At 37.0% G+C, this 22,562-nt stretch overlaps 1 protein-coding gene across 1 annotated transcript in view; it reads right to left on the reverse strand.

The window, feature by feature from the left end:
* Positions 1 to 2,662: 2,662 nt before the first annotated feature.
* Positions 2,663 to 22,562, reverse strand: part of CHSY3 (chondroitin sulfate synthase 3) — a 285,522-nt gene continuing 265,622 nt past the window's right edge. The window contains exon 3 of the mRNA XM_004737425.3: positions 2,663 to 4,964. Within this exon, the coding sequence (XP_004737482.1) occupies positions 3,402 to 4,964 (1,563 nt within the window). The 3' untranslated portion in view covers positions 2,663 to 3,401. The remainder of the gene's footprint in view (positions 4,965 to 22,562) is intronic.

Here is a 22,562-nt window from a genome sequence, read left to right on the forward strand (position 1 = left end):
CAGGCAGGAGACTTGCTGAGACTCAGAAAGCAGCATGTGATAAGGGAAGAAAGGTAGCTCAGCCCCAGAATTCAAGCACATGGATGCCTTCCTTCTCCTATAGAAATCTCATCCCCATGGCCAAGATAGAGCTATCACTATTTTACTTGCTCTTTGAGACTCAGCTTGGTACATTTTACTTGCTTAAAAATATTCTCTGTTGGGTGGAGAGAGGGAAAAGAGGGCAGACACCATTCTCTCTGTAGGTCCCAGTCTAGCTTAGGCCATCACCTCCAGGACAAGGCAGTACCAGGTGAGGGCTCCCCGGGCCTGGTGGCATGATAGCTTCTCATCTGGGCAATCTGAGTCATTAGAAAGGATCCTCATCTTCTGAGTCCTCCTCCTGGAAGAAGGAAGTGCCCAGGCCAAATCTGAAAATGCAACCAGAGGAAACCAGAGCAGCCCAGAAACGGGAACTGCTGACTGGAGATAGACTCCAGCTTTCTTCTGTTAAAAACAGTGGAACTTTATAGTTCACCTTTCCAGTGAGAAGTTATTCTCTCAGTCCACACACTTGGGTATTTTATAGGCAACTATGGTTTCAACTCTTAGATTCAGAAATATCCCAGTGCTGACAAAGTTGCTTTATGCCAGGTCTGTATGGGTCAAATGACATAGTCAAGCAATTGTGGACAGCTTCTGTTCTCGGCTGGCTGAAAGCACAAAGGTAAGGACTGCTGCTGACAACAGGAATGCTGAGTGTATTTTCTGATAGCAGATGTCCAGCAACTGGTGAGCAAGCAGATAGAAGAAATCTTTCCCCAACAACACTGCTAGCAAAGGGATGGAAGACTGAAATTAAAAGGCTGAAGACGCTTTTACTGAGCAAAACATCAGCAAACTGAGCACAGCCCAGAACAAGCATACAGCAGAAGTAAGCTGAGCGGTGTATCATACAAGTTCATGGGGTCAGCTAGACCTTTGCCCATTGTCTACTACAACACCCCAACAACAGAGAGGCCTTAGGCTAGGGTGGAAACGCAGGTGCTTCCAATTCGGTAACAGTTAACTGAAATCTTGTGCCAAGAGTGTGAACTTGGGACATGTGACTTCATCGTTCATGGCCTCAGTTTCCACGTCTGTGGAACAAAGAAAATAATATCAATATTCTGAGAGCTGTTGTGAGGATTACATTTAAAAGGACAATGCAAGTAAAATGCACAGGATGGTAGTGAGCAGAGAGAAGCATGATCAGTAAGATGGAATTATTACTGGAGTAACACTTAAACAGAACACCCACAGGTTTCCAAATAAGGTAATGGCAGGAACATACATCTAGATGGCTTCAGGTTGCATTTGTGTTGTATTACCCTTCAGCCTTACAGGGATTTTAAATAATAGACACTGAACAGATAGGAAAACACTCTTAATTTCACTAGTATAATTCCAATAAAGTTTCAGTCAGGAAATATTGCAGTGCCTGAAACAAAATGATAGGAAAACTTAATACAAAATTACAAAATACAATTTAAATGAACTTTCATTAATTTTAGGACAGTATGCAGGTAAGTAATTAAGTTCAGAGGAGCTTTCTGCATTTCCTTGTTTCATTAGTATAATTTCACAAGTATTAGAGAATGCCACTTCATCCCCAGGTGGTTGCCTCAAGACTTGGGCTGTTTTTCAGCTGTCATAAGTTAAAGGAAAGAGCAGCCCCTGATTTCTTTACTTTGTTAATGAAATCATTAATAATTATTACTTTGCAGTAGCTCTTCCCAAATGACTATTTTTACTGCATGTTAATATATTTACTGTTCAGGGGGAAAAAAAAACTGTTAAGAGAGGTAAGCCACATAATGTAGGAAAAAAGCAAAGGTTTATGAAGGCCAAAAAAATATTAGAGCAGAGATCAATTCTGAATTGTTGGCCCTGTCAAGATTTTTAACGTCTAAAAGTGCCATCAATTCCTTTCTAATGAGTTTGACATTATTAAGATTATATGTTATAGTCAAGGAGAGTGCCATCACATTTGTCACAACATTAAGCAATTTTTTTTTCTTTTTTTTTGAGGCTCCCCAAATGTCCTCACTAAAGGAGACCATTACCTTGTATAAAACCATCACGAAGGCAAATGCTGTATGGTTTCCTGGCAATCAGTTCCAAATAATGGTAGCAATTTACAACAACTTTCAAATAAAATTTGAAGCAAATTTTAGTCCTATTGTGTGAAAAAAGAAAATCAAAGTGCAGAACAGTATGTACAATCTGCTACATTTTGTGAAAACCCAACTTAACCCAAATTAAAGGCAGTTTCTGTCCTGTTCTTGCTTCAGTTTGATCACAAAGCTGAAGAGATTGAGGAAGAATGCTTCTCCTGGAATGTAAATTATTGAATAAAGAAACCACTCATTTTAATCAGTTGTGAAAGGCCAGGATTTAAAGCATAATAATACAAACAGTATGCCCATAATCCCTTATTAACTTCTCCAGTCTATGTAGCAAGCACATTTGGTGAGTATGACTGCTAAGAAATACATCAGATATGACTGAAAGGAAACAACACAACCTTTTCAGGGTTTTTGGAAAAGATTACTGTTATACCTGTGTTTTATTATAAATAACCAGGTTCTGTCATATTTTATCTTCTTGCCAGCAAATGAAGGACATCGTTTCATAAAGCTTCTAAAATGTACATGAATATTTAATTAAATCATATTTCCTTGAGAAAATAAAGTTCATTCGCATTTATAGCAGACAGTTGTGAGGAGTACATAATTGTCAGAAGACCAGGGTAGCCAGTACCGGTTGCTTGTGGAACAAAACTCCTCAATTTTTAAAACTTTTTTTTTAAAAAATAAACATACAATCATAAGTGTTCATTTACTTTAAAAATTCTAAAGATGAAGAAAATTATTGTCTATATATTTAAGTCCTTGTATAAATTACAAAACTCAAGTTTATGTTACAGAGTCCCTTCCCCATAGGAAGCATAAAGCACTTTTGTGGTACCTTTCACCAGTAAATATTTGTATCACATTGAATTTAACAAACAAAATAAAAGTCGATATTGCATCTTTAAGCCCCAAGAGAACATTCTTCTAAGCTGTCTCTCATGTGGAATGAACTTCAAAAGTCATTTGATTGCCACAATTTAACTCAATCTCAAATAAAGATATATAAAAGTAAAAGAGAATTGACTTCAGTAGAAATCTGAAATATCAGTGAACTGCAGACTTTTCTTGCTTGAGGTCAACAAACACCCTTTGGAAGACAACCAAGAGTAGTTTAAGACCAGGATAACAAAATAAAATTATAACAATAATAATTATAATAATAAAAATAACAATAATAAAATAAAAATAACAACAACCAACAATGAGGTAAACTCCCCTTGAAAAAGGCAATATGTGTTGCCTGGACTGTCAGGAGAGAGTTCGATTGTACCTGACACCCAAATGTTTTTCCAACCAGAGTTCAGCCAGTTGCATGGTGGACGCAAAAGTACTTGCCTTAGATCCTAAGCACATCTTATACTGCTTAGGATCCAAGTTAGGGTCACAATGAACTGGATGGAAAATATGCACCACTCCCACTTCTTGGCTTCTGAAAGGCCTTAAGCCAGATAGAATGACTTTATTGTAGAGATCGACATCTTCCAGTCCCCAGCCTTGTATTGAGGTATCAAATCCACCTGCACCCAGAAGATCACTTTTATAAATACAGGTAATTCCATACCCATAGTCTCTCCAAAATCCAGTCTTCTTTGAGAAGACAAAGTCATCATCAGTGGGAGGATTTCCTCCATTGGTTACCTTTGGGTCATACTGGCTAAAGATGATAGGGTAGTATACCTGTTGTCCCTGAATTGTATTATCTCTACACCGTTGGAGAAAGTCTCCTCTGAAGATCAAGTCAACATCACAAAATAGCAGCAAAGTATCATTGTCAAACTGGGAAGAAGCCATTTCAAGACCGAGACCTCTGGAAAACTCTCCCTTCATGGGGATCAAAGTAATTTCTGCTTTAGGGTAGTTGTTCTGATATTCTTTTATCAGCTCGATATGCTTGCTGGAATCTTGGCCAGAATCCCTACTGAAAAGGGTGATGACCAGCTTTACATTCTGCTTTGGAATAAGACAAGTTTTTTCAAAGTTGTCCATGAACCTTAAGAAAATGTCATACCTTCCAATGAGAGGAACAAGAATGTGTATTTTCTTTTCATTGTGCCCTCCCATTTCTTTGGGACCTTGAAAAGAAGATAGTATCTTTAAAGAATTAGATATAAAGGAGAATGACTGAGTGTCACTGTTAATACTCTCCACAAGACTATTGACATCTAGTTCTTCGGTTTCTCTGAAGAAAGGCCTGCTGAACAACTGCTGAAGATAAGCATGACGTCTCACTGGCACAGTTAGTTTCCTCCCCTTGTGTCTTTTATATAAGAGGAGTAAATCCAAAATGTACTCTACCCCATGCATGGGATCAACCCTGCGGTAGCCATATTGAATTTCCTTGAAGTCAATGAGCCGTCCCCTGCTCTTGGCATTTTCATTGATCATCTCCATCACCTGCAGGACCGTGTCGTCCAGGGCTGTTCTTAGGATGCTGTTGATGTTCTGTCGAGGAGGCTGGTTCTCAGATGCTGAGTAAAGGAGTTTGCCCGTCAGGAACTCCCATTCTATCACTTCATCTCTCTCCCGGGGCTGGAAGTGGTTGAAAGACGGCATCACTCCCAGCTGCTGGTCCTCTTTACTCACCTCACTGTTACTGAGCTTGCTCATCAAAGCACTCTCCCGGTGGAGCTGGATGGTGCGGTAGCGGAGTTCAGAAATCTTGCGGCTGAGCATATAATTATGAAGCCTGTATTGGTAGGCAGGCCTTTTGTTGGGGTGAAGAGTTATCGCTGCATGGATTTTGCTATTGTGAAGGTCTTGGATATAACCCTTCCGATTATGTTCATAATTCTCATGGAACAGTTGTTGCATCTGAAAAGGAAAGGGAATCAAGATGTTAGAATAAATTTAAGAAGAAAGAAAGCAATAAGTGAAAACATTTAAATCAAAATATTTAATAGAAATTAGTTATGTGGTATTTCCTAACAAAAGTGACTTGTAAAATTTATATTTAAATGACATTAAAATCATTTTTTAAAGATTTTGTTTGTTTATTATTTGACAGAGAGAGAGAGCGAGCAAGTGAGCATGAGCAGGCAGAGCAGCAGGCAGAGGGAGAGGGAGAAGCAGGCTCCCCACTGAGCAGAGAGCCCAATGTGGGGCCAGATCTGAGGACCCCGGGATCATGACCTGAGCCAAAGGCATATGCTTAATCAACTGAGCTACCCAGGCGTCCCCGAAAATAGTTTTAAAATGTCAGGTTCATATGCTCAAATACTGCAAATCAACCTTCTGTTATAAACAAATGCTGTATACTAACCACCAGCTGTGTATTTTGAAGTTTAGAACTTTATTCCTCTATTCCTTTTGAAATCAATTCAAAATATCAACAAAAGTAAAAATTGAATATACCCAAAACCTCATAAGGAATCATTGTGAGGGAGAGGCAGGGTGGATACAGCACAGGTTTCCCAAAATAGAAGGGTCATCCTAAGGAGTAAACCCCATGCCCTGTTGCTTGGAATGGCAATACAAGACCCAGAGAAGATGTAAGTTTTATTGAGCATTCTGATATATCATCTATACAGAGTAAGTTCTTGTCAATGTAAGGTATAACAGAAATTATATTGATCTACATTACTGAACTAAAGGATCATGTCCTAAATTAGACATGCTTAACATTCTTAGGAGCCAGAAGGTTTGGCTACTAGTCCAGAACAAGTTCACTACTTCAGGTAGAAAGAAAATGAAGAAAAAATGTAAAGCTATGAGATCACACTACAAACTGCCAGCTGACTATTCCTTCTCTGTCAGTAAAGAAACCTGCATCACACCCATTCAAGAGAAGTACCAGTGGAAAAGGAGGAGGAAGAAGAAAAGGAGAACTACCAGCATCAGTAGCAACATGAAATATCTGAAGGTATACTGATAAGGAGGAAAAGAATATTGCAAATTTAAGAATATATATCCAAAGCAAGTAAAAATGATAAATAAACCCACACACAACTTAGACATCACTTGGTTTATGACACATAAGACATTGGGGAGTGGAGAAAGGGTAGGTCTTTTCCATCAACAATGCAAGGTCAGTAAAGATATTCATGTGGAAAAAAGTCAAAACTGACCCTCTACGCCCCCCCCCACCAAATCAATTCCAGATGGATTTTGATAAATATAAAAGGTACAAAAATAAAATAAGCTTTCTAAAAGTTAACATAAGAAAATACCTGCATGCCTTTTCATTAGGTATAGAATTCTTAAACATGACACAAGATACCAACCATAAAAACAGACTGATGAACTATATTAAAATTAATAACGGTTCCTCAAAAACACCACTAGAAGATTATAAAAGGTAAACTACAGAGTGGGAGAAGATATTTTTATCAGATCATACCAAAAAGGACTAATAACTAGAATATGCAATGAACCTATACAAATTAGTGAGGAGGAAGGACAAATCCAGCTGAAATGGGGGAAAAAAACCAAAACAAACCAAAAAACCTGAATGGGCACTTCACAAAAGAGATTATGCAAATTCCCAATAAACACACAAAAGCATTCTGTTGGTCATTCATTATCAGGGTAATGCGATTTGCAGTCATAATGTGATAACATTACAGACCTATAAGAATGCCAAAACTAAACACATTGATGATACACTGCCAGGATTTGGAACTCTCACAAATGAGTGATGAGGATGTAACTTGGTTCAAGCACTTTGGTAAATTTATAACTAAAATGACCAATACATTCCCTATGACTCAGGATTTCTACTCTTAGACATATACCCAACATAAAAATATCCATACATACACCTCAAGTATATATATAAGAGTTTTCAAAGCAGCATTATTCAAAATACACCTGACTAAAAGCAACCCAAGTGTGTATCAAGAGTAGCATAGATAAACAAATGTCCCATATTCATACAATAACAAATAACACATTAGTTAAAATAAATGACTATTATAACAACGTGGAGAAATCTCACAATGAAACAAGACATATACAAAAGAATACATTTTGTTTGATTCTATTTACGAGGAATTCAGAAACAAATGAAGCTAACCTATGTTATTCACTGTTAGAATAGTATTAAAAATTCAAGAAGGTAGGTGGGGAGATCTAGAGTGCTGCTAATGTTCTATTTGTTGATGGAGATCATGGTGACATCTACACATTTGGTTTATGAACATTCATTGAACTATTGCTTCAGATATGTTTGTGTGTTATACTCCAATTAGTAGAAGGTTTTCTTTTGAAATTGTGATAAATATGTATGTAGAGTCAGGTAGGTTTTCCTGATATGTATGTACATAGACATGTATGGATTTGTGGGAGGAGGAGTGGGAGGAGGAGGGACGAGAGAGACAGACAGAAAGAGACAGAGAGGGAGGGAGAATCACAAAAGTTTTCCCAGAGAAGGTGACCTAAAAGGAGTAAGACCAGTACTACAGCAGATTCTTTATCTCTGGTTTTTCAACTGAGATACTGATTTTCAAATTACTATCAGAAGAATATAACAATAGATATTTAGAGAAAGATTTTGGACTTGATTCAAAGCACAGTAGTTCAACTGCATCCAATATTTTTTTCTCAAAATGTATGCTTATTTTTATTTAAAATTCTGTTTAATGATAAATCTAATTAAATCCACAATCTGCAGTGAGCTGGTATATCTCCATTTTTGTGGTATTATTATTTTTTACTAAAATTGCTTTCAATATTTTACTTTATATAATTTTCCATAAATTTTTATTTCTTCTTATGCAAGAAGGTAAAAAAATAGATCTCTGATTACATATAATTACTAATTATATCACCTGTAAAAGGTATTGGCTAGTATCATGCTTAGCGAAATAAGTCAAGCAGAGAAAGACAACTATCATATGATCTCCCTGATATGAGGAAGTGGTGATGCAACATGGAGGCTTAAGTGGGTATAAATGAAACAAGATGGGATTGGGAGGGAGACAAACCATAAGTGACTCTTAATCTGTAAAACTGAGGGTTGCCGGGGGGAGGGGGTTTGGGGAGAAGGGGGTGGGATTATGGACATTGGGGAGGGTATGTGATTTGGTGAGTGCTGTGAAGTGTGTAAACCTGGTGATTCACAGACCTGTACCCCTGGGGATAAAATATATGTTTATAAAAAATAAAAAATTAAAAAAAAAAAAAAAAAAAAAAAAAAAAAAAAAAAAGGTATTGGCTAAATGAAAATAACCTTTCTTTAAAAAAAAAAAATTATTGAGGCATCTGGGTGGCTCAGTGGGTTAAATCCTCTGCTTTCAGCTCAGGTCATGATCCCAGGGTCCTAGGATGGAGCCCCACATCTGGTTCTCAGCTCAATGGGAAGCCTGTCTTCCCTTTTCTCTCCACCTGCCTCTCTGCCTGCTTGTGATCTCTGTCAAATACTTTAAAAAAGATTTACATTTTTTTTTTTTTTTTTTTGATGGGATCTTCGTCTGGTTTTGGGATCAAGGTGATGCTGGCCTCATAAAATGAGTTTGGAAGTTTTCCTTCCATTTCTATTTTTTGGAACAGTTTCAGGAGAATAGGAATTCGTTCTTTTTTAAATATTTGGTAGAATTCCCCCAGGAAGCTGTCGGGGCACGTGCACCGGAATGTTTACAGCAGCAATGTCTACAATAGCCAAACTATGGAAAGAACCTAGATGTCCATCAATAGATGAATGGATAAAGAAGATTTTACACAATGGAATACTATGCAGCCATCAAAAGAAATCTTGCCATTTGCGACAACATGGATGGAACTAGAGGGTATCATGCTTAGCGAAATAAGTGAATCAGAGAAAGACAACTGTCATATGATCTCCCTGAAATGAGGAAGTGGAGTTGCAACATGGGGGCTTAAGGGGGTAGGAGAAGAATAAATGAAACAAATGGGATTGGGAGGGAGACAAACCATAAATGACTCTTAATCTCATAAAACAAACTGAGGGTTGCTGGGGGGACGGGGGGTTTGGAGAAGGAGGGTGGTGTTATGGACATTGGGGAGGGTATGTGCTATGGTGAGTGCTGTGAAGTGTGTAAACCTGGCAATTCACAGACCTGTACCCCGGGGATAAAAATATATGTTTATAAAAAATAAATAAAAAATGAAAAAAAAATTTTACTTGAGAGATAGACAGAGAGAGAGAGAGAGAAAGCACAAACAGGGGAGGAGAAGCAGATTCCCTGCTAAGCAGGGAAGCCCAACCTGCAGCTTGATTCCAGGATCCTGGGATCATGACCTGAGTTGAAGGCAGACACTTAACTGACTGAGCAATCCAGGTGTCCCAAAACTATTTTTTCTTTAGGCATGCTTTACAGTACTAGGAAAAAGGGGGCAGTGCTAGAAACAAAGCTCATAAGAAACTGTTCTTTAAATGCTATTAAAATGATGAATACTGCAAAATTTGATAAACTTAATATTACAAATAGTCATGGGGCAATCCTTGAAAACAGTGTATTCATACACATTCCAGGAAGTATAGTAATGATAGTAATGATGAAAATGTCTTGAATTTATGCCATGTTTTCTATGAAGAAACATAGAACATATCCAAATTTCCTATTTTTAAATGTAGGGAGGTCCAAACCATATAGCATAAATGTGAGAATGTTTAAGAGCCTGGTTATAAAGTCAGCCAGATCTGGATTTGAGTACCAGTTTACCATTTCCAAGCCATTTCATAGCCAATCTGTCTAAATCTCAGTCTCCTTATCTATAAAAGGAAAAATGTCAGCTACCACAATGTATATATGAATATTAAAATGTTGTTTTACAAGAAAAATATATATACAATGCTAAACATTGTGTCTGGCACATAGAAAACACTCAGTAAATGATAACGGCATATATAAGTTAACAGTTCCAAGATTTGCCAATCTCTCCCTGAGGCTGTTCTTTTTAGCTTGGAGTTTTTAGAGAAGGAGAATGGCACCCTTCCTTGGCTTGCTTCATTTTTGCTTATCTCTGGAAATGCTTGGAAAAAGTTACAATTTGACTATATCCATTCAAGTGCTTTAATGTATCAAACATGCCATTGAGGCATCTTCTCCTACCAAGAGAGCACAATATTTTACTAAAAGGAAGATAAATTATTATGGAAATTTCAGGAAACTGGGGTTAATGAAGATTAAGTGATTTAACTAGGGGTCAGGTGAGATATAAGCGATAACAACAACAACAACAACAACTAGACTAGGTAGCCAGTTTTTGAGACTTGTCACACTAAGTTTTGAAGGTAGCAAAATTGTTTTAAGAAAAGGTATAAAATTTACTTTCAAAATTATATTAGCTTGTTTGAAATAATCCAGGACCTCTAATATAGGTGGACTTCTTTACAGAACTTTCAATTGGTTTCATGCTCCTTCCAGAGATTTACAGCAGAAGGGGAAAAAATCATTTCACACCAACAAAATCACGGCAACAATTAATATCAGTATGTCCTGACAGACCCCAGTGCTTCAACTGTTTCCACCCAAATCTCACTCTCTGATAAGAAAATTCCCTAAGAAGCTACAGAAAAATCTATTACAAAAATCAGAGAGCAGAACAGATGCCAAGAAATACATTATTATTAGTCTTCTACTATATTAAACTTCCATTTCCCCCTTAGATTTATTAGTAATAAAAATAAAACACAGATAACTTTTGGAATGATCATAGCCATGTCAATAAAGGACTTCCATTTCAGCAATTAAATCTCCAAAGAAACAGTAAGGGGTTGACTGCAAACAATCACAAAGTAACCTGTAAGGCAATGTAAAATTCTGAAAACTGGTTTGTTAATTGTTGTACAACTGTATAAATCTACTCAGTATTACTAAACTGTATATTTACAGGGGATACTTTGGTATAATGTAAATTATACCTCAATGTAAGACTCTTCTTAAAGATTTTGTTTATTTATTTATTTGATAGAGATCACAAGCAGGCAGAGAGGCAGGCAGAGAGAGAGGGGGAAGCAGGCTCCTTGCTGAGCGGAGAGCCCAACTCGGGGCTCGATCCCAGGACCCTGGGATCATGACCCAAGCCAAAGGCAGAGGCTTAACCCTCTGAGCTACCCAGGTGCCCCAGGACTCTTTTTAAAAGACAAAGGGAATGCTAAAAATAATATAGAGCAAACTCCATCCTTAAAAACAAAAAGGCCAGAATAATACATAGTCACCAAATATGTGTATGTTTTCCAAAAGCTGATGAGGTTGAGCAGGGTCATCTGGAAGCAAGTGGGGACAAAAGGCCAAGCAGAGCAATGTCAGGGGCAAAAGGGCCCAAGGGACAGCAGATCTCAGAAATTACCAGGAAGAATACAGGGCCTGACCATGTAGGGTATAAAACCTATTCTGTGTATACAACTATGGATACAGGAGCTGAGGTGGTATTGGAGGGCTAAATAAACCCGTGATGGAAATGTTTTGTTTCAGAGAAGAAGAGGCAGAGCTACAGAACTCAAAGAATTAAGTAGCTAGGCCATTTTTTCATAAATCGGGTTTAACCTGAAGCAGTAGAAAGGAACAAAGCCTTTTCTTTGTTGAAATCAACAAGCCTAGAACCGTGACAAACATCTCTGCCAGAATATGTCCATGTTGAAGAGCTTGTCCAGGGGAAAAGTACTTTTCCATGAATAAGTAAGTTTTCTAAAAAAAAGTTTCTATAAGAAAAAACGACCACATGAAAAACTAGCTTCTGCCCTCCTGTTCTGGCCCCAGAGAAAAATAGAAGCCATGGAACTGAGGGTAACATTTAAGCAAGTGTTTTAAAAACACAAGAAGCACTGTCCTCTTTCTTTGAAAACAACAAAGTAGAAACAAAATATCTCAAAGATGTGATGGGGAGATGAAATGTCAGTTCACAAAACTAAGAAATAAAGAAAGCTTAACAAATAAACTATCACAGACATGAGAACAATATCAGAATGAAAGGAAAAGAAGAGACATGGAATGCTCAGTAAGGGGACAGACAAGATGTAAAGTAGGAAAGCTTAGGGGCACCCAGCTGGTTCAGTCACTGAAGCATGCAACTCTTGGTCTCAGGGTTCTGAGTTTGAGACCCACGTTGGGTCAAGAGATGACTTAAAAAAAATAAAATCTCAAAAAAAAAAAAAAAGTAGGAAAGCTTAAAGAAGTAGAATAGAGGGAGGCCTTGACGGCTCAGTCAGTTAAACATCTGACTCTTGATTTCAGCTCAGGTCGTGATTTCAGGGTCTTGGGATGGAGTCCTGTGTGGGGCTCTGTGCTCAGCTTGGTGTCTGCCTGAGATTCTCTCTCTCTCTCTCTCTCTCTTGCTCCTCCCTCAGCCCCTCCCCCCGCTTGCACTCTCATTCTCCTCTCCCTCTCCTTCTCTCAAATAAATAAATATTTTAAAAAATGTTATAGAAATAAAGAGTTACAAAGGATTACAGAAATTAGAGTAATTAGAAGAGTACCGAGTATATAGTAGCTGCTACTAATAAGGGTCATAATAATACGTATTGTTATTACTGTACTTAGTTTTTACTATTATTAGTATTGAATAAGTGAGCAATTGAGGATGGCCTTAAGCCTTCCTTAAAAAAAATTCAAAATATACTCAGGGGAGCCATCATATGACCTCAGATTATGATCTAAAACTAAAAAGCTTAATTCTTTATGATGACTTTGTTGAAATGAAGGACAAATGAGAGGCCATGCCATTACTGGAAACCTGTTCATAAACAGCTTTCATGTTCTCTATCAAGAAAATAATTGCATCAATTATTCTCTATTAAGGAGAAAATGTCCTTACTTTGTTTGTGTAAAGAAGATATTTCAATTTAGTGCAGGTTCTTTTGTTCTCCTTACACTACTTCATTTATTGTTAAAAGAAAGGATCTTCTAACTTAGAAAATTCTCTTTGAATCTTTTCTATATATGGGATTAAGGAGGATTTATAGGAAAAAAAAAGATGTTTCTATTCTAGGAAGTACAGCCTGCAAATTAGAATAATTTATGAATGTGAACAAAAAATAATAAATCATTAAAGTATTGTAAAATATAATGGTAAATGTGTACCTAACAGTTGGGTAATTTGCTTTGCAAATATTTAAGCTCATTTTATTCTCTATGATTTAGCTATACAGTACTACATAACTAAACGGGGAGTCTTATTACCCATAAAGCAAATGCCTAATGATCTTTCTTTTATTCTATAAAACCAGTAATATGAAGGTATAGGCACAAGAGTGAATTTTCAAATTAACACTATTATTTTCCCTCCATTATTATCTTTAAATATTAATAGTTCATTATTATCTTCAAATATTAATAGTTAAGTTCTTAAGTATTTCCTATTTCTCTAGTGAAAATGCCATAATGAAAAACTGTACCTGGGGCGCCTGGCTGGCTCGGCTGGTGGAGCATGTTATTCTTCTCTTGGGGTTGTGAGTAGGAGCCCTATACTGTGTGTAGTTGTTACTTAAAAATAAAATCTTAAAAAACAAAACAAAACAAAATAAAACTGTACCTAATTCTAAATATTAAAGAGAAGAAATGAGTTTGGGAAAAAATATTGATCTAATAGTTTATAAAGTGAATGAGAAAAATGTTAAAGCAGTTTGAATAAGTTGTTGAATGCAAAGATCTAGCTTAAGTATGGTAAGAGATCCCCTTCCTCATATCATCTATATATGTTTATCACATAGAATTGAGATCGTAAAATAAACTTTTTTTTTTTAAAGATTTTATTTATTTGTCAGAGAGAGGGAGAGAGAGCGAGCACAGGCAGATAGAATGGCAGGCAGAGGCAGAGGGAGAAGCAGGCTCCCTGCCGAGCAAGGAGCCCGATGTGGGACTCGATCCCAGAATGTTGGGATCATGACCTGAGCCGAAGGCAGCCGCTTAACCAACTGAGCCACCCAGACGTCCCTGTAAAATAAACTCTTATTGCTACTAAGATTTATAAAAATAATAGCACCTTGGAAATAGCCACATCTAATCCACAAACTCTAAAATTTCTATGTCCAACATGTGATAAAGTTGCATGGAACTAAGTGCACGTGTATGCACCTACCCACATATACCCACACACAAAAATAAATACAAGGAAAACTGGGGCAATCAGAATAAGATAAGTGGACTATATCAAAGTCAATATCCTGGTAGTGTTGTTTAACTACACTTTTGCAAGATTTTGCCACTAGGCAAACAGGTTAAGGGGTTCATGGGATTTCTTTGCAATACTTTTTTTTTTTTTAAGATTTTATTTACTTATTTGAGAGAGAGAGAGGGACAGAGTGAGATAGCATGAGAGGGGAGGTCAGAGGGAGAAGCAGACGCCCCATGGAGCTGGGAGCCTGACGTGGGACTTGATCCCAGGACTCTGGGATCATGACCTGAGCGGAAGGCAGTTGCTTAACTGACTGAGCCACCCAAGTGCCGCCCCCCCCTTTTTTAATAGAAGAACAAAAATCAGTAATTGTCTCAAAATAAAAAGTTTAATTAAAAATAACATACAGGGACGCCTGGATGGTACAGTCAGTTGAATGTCTGACTCTCAGTTTGGGCTCAGGCCATGATCTTGGGGTCATAAAATTGAGCCCCTTGACAGGCTCAGTGCAGAATTCTGCTCAGGACTCTTCTACATCTCTAAAATACATAAATCTTTTAAAAAAATGACAAGCAAAAAATTTAAAATAAAGTATTTTGTCTCATCTCTCTTTTTTTTAAAGAACTCACCCCCAAAGAATACTTTTTTAAAAAAATATTTATTTGAGACAAAGGGTGAGAAAGAGAGAGAGAGACAGCACAAGCAGGGGGAGTGGCAGGCAAAGGGAGAGGGAGAAGCAGGCTTCCCATTGAGCAAGAAGCCCCATGAGGAACTAGATCCTAGCACCCTGGCGTCATGATCCGAGCCAAAGGGAGATGCTTAACTGACTGAGCCACCCAGGCATCCCCATCCCAAAGAACTAAAAGCAGCAAGTAATGAAAAGTTGGAGTCCAAAGGACACAGGTGTGATGTTGCCTTTTTTCCTTGGTAATCCCAATGTTCTCAATGAATCTGAATTTTAAAAAAATTGCTATCGTCAGTCTCATAGACTTTATGTTTATTTCATGAATTTCAGTTGCCTGGGGGTATCTGTGTTCTTGGATAGCCTCTAAAGTAACTTAAAAACCCTTAACACGTCTTTTCCTTTTGAAATCCTGTCAAATGCTACAACATCAGTGAACCTTGAGGACATTATATTAAGTGAAATTAGCTAGTCACAAAAAGGCAAGTATAAGTTTATGAGTCCACTTATATGAAGTCCTTAAAGAAGTCAGACTCATAGAAACAGAAAGAAGAATGATAGTTTCCAGGGGCTGGGGAGATGGTGAATGGAGAGTTGTGTAATGGGTATGGAGTTTCGTTTTTGCAAGAAGAAAAGTTCTAGAGATTTGATGTAAAACAATGTGAATATAGTTGACTCTACTGAATTATATACTTAAACATAATAAAAAATGGTAAAAAACAAAACAAAACAAAACAAAAAAACAAAACAAATAACCCAACAACTTTGCTTTTTCTTTTATTTCACATGAGCTTCACCTTTCCTAAACAGGAATGCAAGTAACAGGGTAGCCAATTGATATACTTCGTTATACTCTGGATTAGCTTTACTCATGGGCAAGAACGTTCTCCTGACAGCAAACAATGATTCCCTTTGGCCATAGGTACACATCTGGCACAATTATAATTCTACAGAAAGAAAAGTGGACCTTGACACCCACACAAGGGCAGAGAAGTGATGATATAAGAAACACTGAATGCTGTAGATAGCAAAGAACACAGCACTGAGCTGTACCTAAGGCCAGATCACTCTCAGATTTCCCAGTTTCCAAGGACAGTGTTTCCTCTCCTGTTTCAGGTAGTTTAGCTTAACTTGCAACCCAAAGGATCCTGTCATAAATGATCTGATAAGTCTGTACCCTTTTAATTTCAGCTCATATTAATGCTGTATATGCTTTGCCTCTGTTTAATTAGCTAGTGGAATTGTCACTGAAATCCTATGGACAGTCTGTACCATTAAAACTGGAACTTCTCTTCCTGTTACATTTCATTTTGTTAGCTACTTTAGTTAAAACAACAACAACAACAACAACAAAAAACCTGTCAGGCAACAGAGAAAATAGCTTCCAGATACTAACTCTTATATGTGATGAAGTTTTCTCAGCAGTATATATTCTCTACAGTTTAAAAATACTTCAGGAAACACAGAAAATAACCATGGGATATAGATTCCCCAGCAGGGAAATTCTGAACACATGCTTTCTAAGACAAATATCAAAGAGATTTAAATTCAGAAAGAAATCACTAAGGTAATGAGATGTCAGTTTATAATGGAAGTAACCATTTCTTAGTTTATCATTTTTTAAAAAATTTTATTCATTTTTCTTAAATAAACTCCATGCGTAACGTGGGGCTCAAACTCATGACCCCAAGATCAAGAGTCACTTGCTTTACCGACTTAGCCAGCCAGGCATGCCAATCATTTGTTAGTTTATTTTTTATTTATTTATTTTTTTTAAGATTTTATTTATTAATTTGACAGAGATCACAAGTAGGCAGAGAGGCAGGCAGAGAGAGAGAGGAGGAAGCAGGCTCCCTGCTGAGCAGAGCGCCCGATGTGGGGCTCGATCCCAGGACCCTGGGATCATGACCTGAGCCGAAGGCAGAGGCTTTAACCCTCTGAGCCACCCAGGTGCCCCTCATTTGTTAGTTTAAATAAATCCATAGATCTTAGTTAAATTACGTTGTTATAAATAAAATACTACTACAATCAAAAACACAAAACTAAACTAATGATAATTGAACTTGACTGCTCATAAATTTGCCTGACTTAGACTGATGTTTCCACATTGAGGTAGGAATCATATATAGTTAAGATAATAGTGGACAACTGTTGAAACTTCATTCACTTCCCCTATAGATATTTTTAAAGTTTTGGTATAAACTGTCAAATAAATGTTTTGTATTTACTCTTTCCTTAAACGATTTGCTCTGCTCACAATTTGTTAGACAGAGGAGGCAAAGAGGAATTTCAAGGGGTTTTCGAGTTGCCGTTTTGCAAACATGCATACAACCTTCATTCATGTAACATCAACATAAGTTAACTACTCCCTTCACTGGTGATTTAATTGTCACATCATAACCAATAACAGACAATGGGAAGGAGGGAGGCTATAGCTTCCAAATTAGGCTTCGAAGACCTTTATAAAACAAAATGTCAAGATAGTAGTTTCCATACGATTTTGAAAGACATAAACACAATTAATGAATGTATTGTATCCACTGGAGGAAATATACTGACTTCATGACGGCACTGACAATGCATAAAATTATACCTCACTTTCCAAACAAGAAAAGAGAAAAAGATCTACTTTTTAATTCATGGGTTTTATTACAGTTAGGAAAGCTTTTAAACTCCAAGGAGAGTCCTACTTAACTAAAGGTGATGAAGTTAAGATCAAAGATCTTTCTTGTTTTTGCTGATTTTTTATTTCCATTTTTCCAAACTCAAGCAACCAGTCATTTAACCTCATGAAAGATTTATCACAACTCTTAATTCTGCATGAATATCATGCCATCCCCTAATAGAGAAGGTAGAAGAATGGGGCAGATGAAGATTGGGGCTGTTAAAATAAAAAAAATATGAATAGTGACAAGCCCTGAAAATTCCCTGAGCCAACAAAACCAGTTAGGCATACATACAAAATTTAATTTAGCTTATTGGGCAAGATTAACTTGATCTAGGTTGTTTTTTACTTACACCCCTGTACATCATAAGCAACACTTGAATTGTTTCCCAAGGTTGATATGAGATAACCACTGAGCAATTCCCTATCACTTAAAACAAACAAACAAAAAGTCCTAATGTAATAATCAATCACTGAAAAATAAACAGTCACTGCCTTCCCACTCTCTAAGCAGCTTTATAAAAATCTACTCCGGAGCCTCTTCCTATGTTTTGGCTTGAGTGCTCCCAGTTTTCAAACTGTCTTTTCGGTGTGTGCACAATGAAAGTTTCATTCATTTCTACTTTTGGTGATTCACTGGTTTTACTTGTGTTATCGCTGAACTTTGGACAGGGCAAACTCACGGTATTTTGTTTAAAGGATGATGTATACTTCTGTAATTATGGACTTTGGCTACATGATGATTTTTAGTGATAACCATTAATATTCCTCTAGCAGCCTCCAGGGCAATGTGGAGTGCTGTTTGTACGAAGCTAAAACTTGATGACTTTCCAACAAATAGAAGGAAGGCCATTATACAGTGTTCAATGGTAACTAGTTTAAACACAGTTTCTTAGGTCAGTAGAAGGTATATGTTGCCTTGAGTCTGAAATGAAAATAAGACATTATCTTGGTACAATTTAAGAGTAAAAATTTTATATTCCTTATGTATAAAAGTGACTTTAGCTGTCAGTACAGAGGACAGTCTCACTGGACCAAGTGGATTAGATAGCACAATGCATGGCCATTTGTACAACAGGTGCTCAAGGAAACTAGTGGAATCCAATGAATACAAACATGGAAAACATGAAAAAGATAACATTAGAGATTCTCTGACAATACGACAATTTCTTTTAAGTAATTTTCCCCAACAAAACCATTCCTGATCTAATCCTCTCCAACCTTCTGGCTACCTCTCTTACATGCAGAATAAATGACTCTTTCATTCATTTAAAAATATTCATGGAGCTTCTGAAGTGTGTCAGTTGCTATGGAGAGAACAACAAAAGAAACAAGGTCCCTGGCCTCATGGAGTTAACTGCCTAATGAAGGAGACAAACACTAAATATTTAGATCCATAAAGAGTTGTATAATTTTGAAAGGGGCTCACTGAGCCAATTATACCATGTGTAATTTGCTGCTTTACTCGACTATATATCTTTCTAGATGGCCCATTCCCAAAGGGTAGCCTGGGCCTAATACTTGGTATTTTTTAATAAGTTAACATATTTGCCCCCAAACAAGTTGGTAACCTAAAGAAGGATCACAACATTTACTGTAAGAACTTCAATTCTCTCATAGAAAATTCTCAGCATTTCTCAGTATTTCCTCGGCTTCTAAATGTTTCTTTGAGATAAAAAGAAAAATTTAACACAAGACTAAATATCTATGTAGTAGAAGACTTGGCACATATCTTAAAGCTTTTATATCTTACTTAAATAGTGACTCGCAGTCCAGTATTATCGTACCATGACTGATGGTGGTCGTACATCTCTTTACTATTTCCGTAATTGATGCAGTCATCCAAGCAGGGAGAAAGGTCGAGGACACCCATCATCATTTCTGCTTTGTGCTACCGGAATGTGAAATGATTGTAGGAGTCTAAACGGATTCTAAATCACGCTACATTCTGTCACATTAATAATTTCTGCACAAATAAATGAAGTGCTGCAGGGAGACCACAGTAAGTGAGAATGAAAGCAATGCCAAAGAAGGCCTTTCCACCTGTATGGAGACAAGACAATCTTCCATTCAAGAAACAGAACAGAACTACAGTTTATGTAAGCATTGTTGAAGTGCTGAGGAGTTGGGCCTGGTTTTTGAGGACATTTCAATCACTGAAAGGAAAAAAAGAAGAAAAAGGAAATTCTGCTGTTTCTCTGCCATTCTTTCAGCTTGTGATCATGCATGTCTACTTGGGGCTAACATCCTGGCTTGGCCATTACAGGGCTGGTTCTGAGATCTGCTCTTCTATTCCCAGGGTAACCTAGAGGACAGGTGACAACTTCTGGGAAAAGAGAAGCTGCTGGACTATTTTCTACATTATATAAAACACAGTTAAAACACTACCTGGAATAGAGTAAGTATGCAATACATGTTTCAATTATCACTGCTTAGTAAACTTCAGATGGTGAAATTTCTTGCATTCTAAAGCAGACTACAAAGACATCCCCATTATATCTAATTTGGTAGGCTACTAGTGAGCAAATTTTAGTTATACGTATAGTTTAAAAATTGTTAGATTGTGTATCATTTGCCTGTAGAATGAGACTCAAACTTTTAGATCAGTTCCAGATCATCAGGAAAAATCTAGAAGCCCATCAATGGGTGACCAAGATGGCCTTAATAGTCCCTTCAATTTGACTATACCTTCGATAGGTTTCTTTCTGACTGTAGGCCCCTGATCTCCCTTTTCTTAGAACATCTACTTCAGAAAACTTGTGATTATACATTCTTCCTCTTTTCCTTTGAGAAGGAAATCTTCTTGCAACCTCTTGCTAGCTTTACAACCCAGGAATGTCTTGGAAACCATCGGTTTGAAATGTTTGAAATGTAATCATTAAGAGCCCCTATTTCTCAGTCTTCATGGGAGGGTAGGAGCCCAAGTCCATAAGCACCCACTAACAGACAGATAGCCTAGTAACACGGACCAGTATCCCTGCTAAAGTCCTTTTGTACTTATTCATTAGCTTGTCCTAAGTGCTTAAAAACTCTCCAGCCTTGGGATGCCTGGGTGGCTCAGTTGATTAAGCATCTGCCTTCTGTTCAGTTCATGATCCCAGGTCCTGAGATTGAGTCCCTGTCTTTGGCTCAGTTCATGATCTCAGGACCTGGGATTGAGTACCGCATCAGGCTCCTTGTTTGGTGGGGAGCCTGCTTCTCCCTCTGCAGGGAGAACAAATAAAATCTTTTAAAAAACCTCTCCTGCCTTCTATTTCAGCAGTACATGTGTTCAATCCCTCTTTCATACTGCAATAGCTTTGAATAAAATCTTCCTTGTTGGTTTAACTCCGTTCTGTGTAATTTTTCTTTCACATGGATCATAGAAAATACTTGGTGAAGCACGTAGATTCTCTGATCCACTTGCAACTCTGTTCTGATAGCTTAAAAAAAAAGAAGAAAAGAAAGGCTCAAATTAAGATCCCACTCCTTATGGTGTAATCAAGGAGATAAGTAGTGCTTCCTTACAGCTGATTTTATTAACATTAAAGTTTTATGATAAATTATGATGATCCCTAGAGCTAAATACCCCATTAAAATAACATAAGCATGGCAGGATGTCTATTATAATGTTTTTCTTAGAAGAAAATTCCTAATTATAGTGCTGTAGACTTCTGCATGGGCACAGCATTGCTGTGGGAATGGCTGGGAATCACAGCTTTAATTAGGAGGTAAGTGTTTCCAAGACGGAGCTAACTAAGAATAAGTAAAGCCTAATCTTTTAAAAATGAAGTTTTCTGGAAATGAAAACACAATGACTTGAGTCATTTTGACCTTGCTAATTTTGCTAATCACAATGACATTTCCTTACTCCAGACTGGGTATAGCTCACCTGTTTCTCATATATATAGTTGTTATAACAGGAAGAGGTGTTTTATATTAAAAATTAATAAAATCATCCCATGAGACCCAGTAAATTTCACAGTGCACTCATTAGCTTTAGGAAAATAGTAATGGATACTTTGGGTTTCACGTCTGCATGGTTATCTTTCAAAATGGGTTAAGAGGACTTAAAAATTTTTTTTCTCCTTGAGATGATAAAATAAAATAAATTGACTTATTTTTAATCCTGAAAGGCAAAGGTATAATTACAAAGAGAAATTGAACAAGAGCACAGGGCTATAACTATGATTAGCATAATCAATGAGTTAAAAAGCTGTGTTTTTTAAATAAGCAGAAATATACACTTCCAAATCTCACTAGCTTTTGGATTTGTTTTCATGATTGTTTTCATCACTACTTCTCCCAATACTGGGAAGAATTTCAGATTTGTTTTACATATGCTTACAGTGTTATTTTTAAAAAACAGATCACTCAAAATTTTCATGTGACTAACATGTCTAATTTTTTATATATTTATATTTTGTAGGGCTAATTTCAGTGGAACACTCATTGTGAAAATAGTTCACAAAAAGGCAAATGACTTGAAATCACAATTTTATATATAAGTTATAGGGCAATTAACTATACAAGAAAAAAATAGGTCCTTAGTTCCTTCCCTATCTCAGATCTTGTACTGAATACATTATATACATATACATGTATATATATATGTGTATATATATGTGTGTATGTGTGTATATATATAGATAGATAGATGCGTATTTCAGATGTATTAAAGACCTAAATCCTATTAGAACCACCCCTACATAAAGAAAAAAAATACTATAAAAGAAGGGAAAGAAAATGTAGATAAGCGTGTACATTTTCTAAGCATGTAGGGAAGTCCTTTTTAAGGAAAAACAAAAGTATAAACAAAAAATATAAATGGAAAATAATAGGTTTTAATAGTACATTAAATTTTCATCCCCACATCAGGGTGCCTGGCTGGCTCAGTTGGTTCAGCTGCTGCCTTCAGCTCAGGTCATGATCCCTGGGTTCTGGAATCGAGCCCCACATTGGGCTCCCTGCTCAATGAAGAGTCTGCTTCTCCTTTTCTCTCTGCAACTCCGCTCACTTGTGCTCTCTCTCTACCTCTCTGTCAAACAAATAAATAAAATCTTAAAAAAAA

Source organism: Mustela putorius, unplaced genomic scaffold (assembly GCF_011764305.1).
Source record: "Mustela putorius furo isolate JIRA1106 unplaced genomic scaffold, ASM1176430v1.1 tig00000145_pilon_pilon_pilon, whole genome shotgun sequence".
Classification (NCBI taxonomy): domain Eukaryota; kingdom Metazoa; phylum Chordata; class Mammalia; order Carnivora; family Mustelidae; genus Mustela; species Mustela putorius.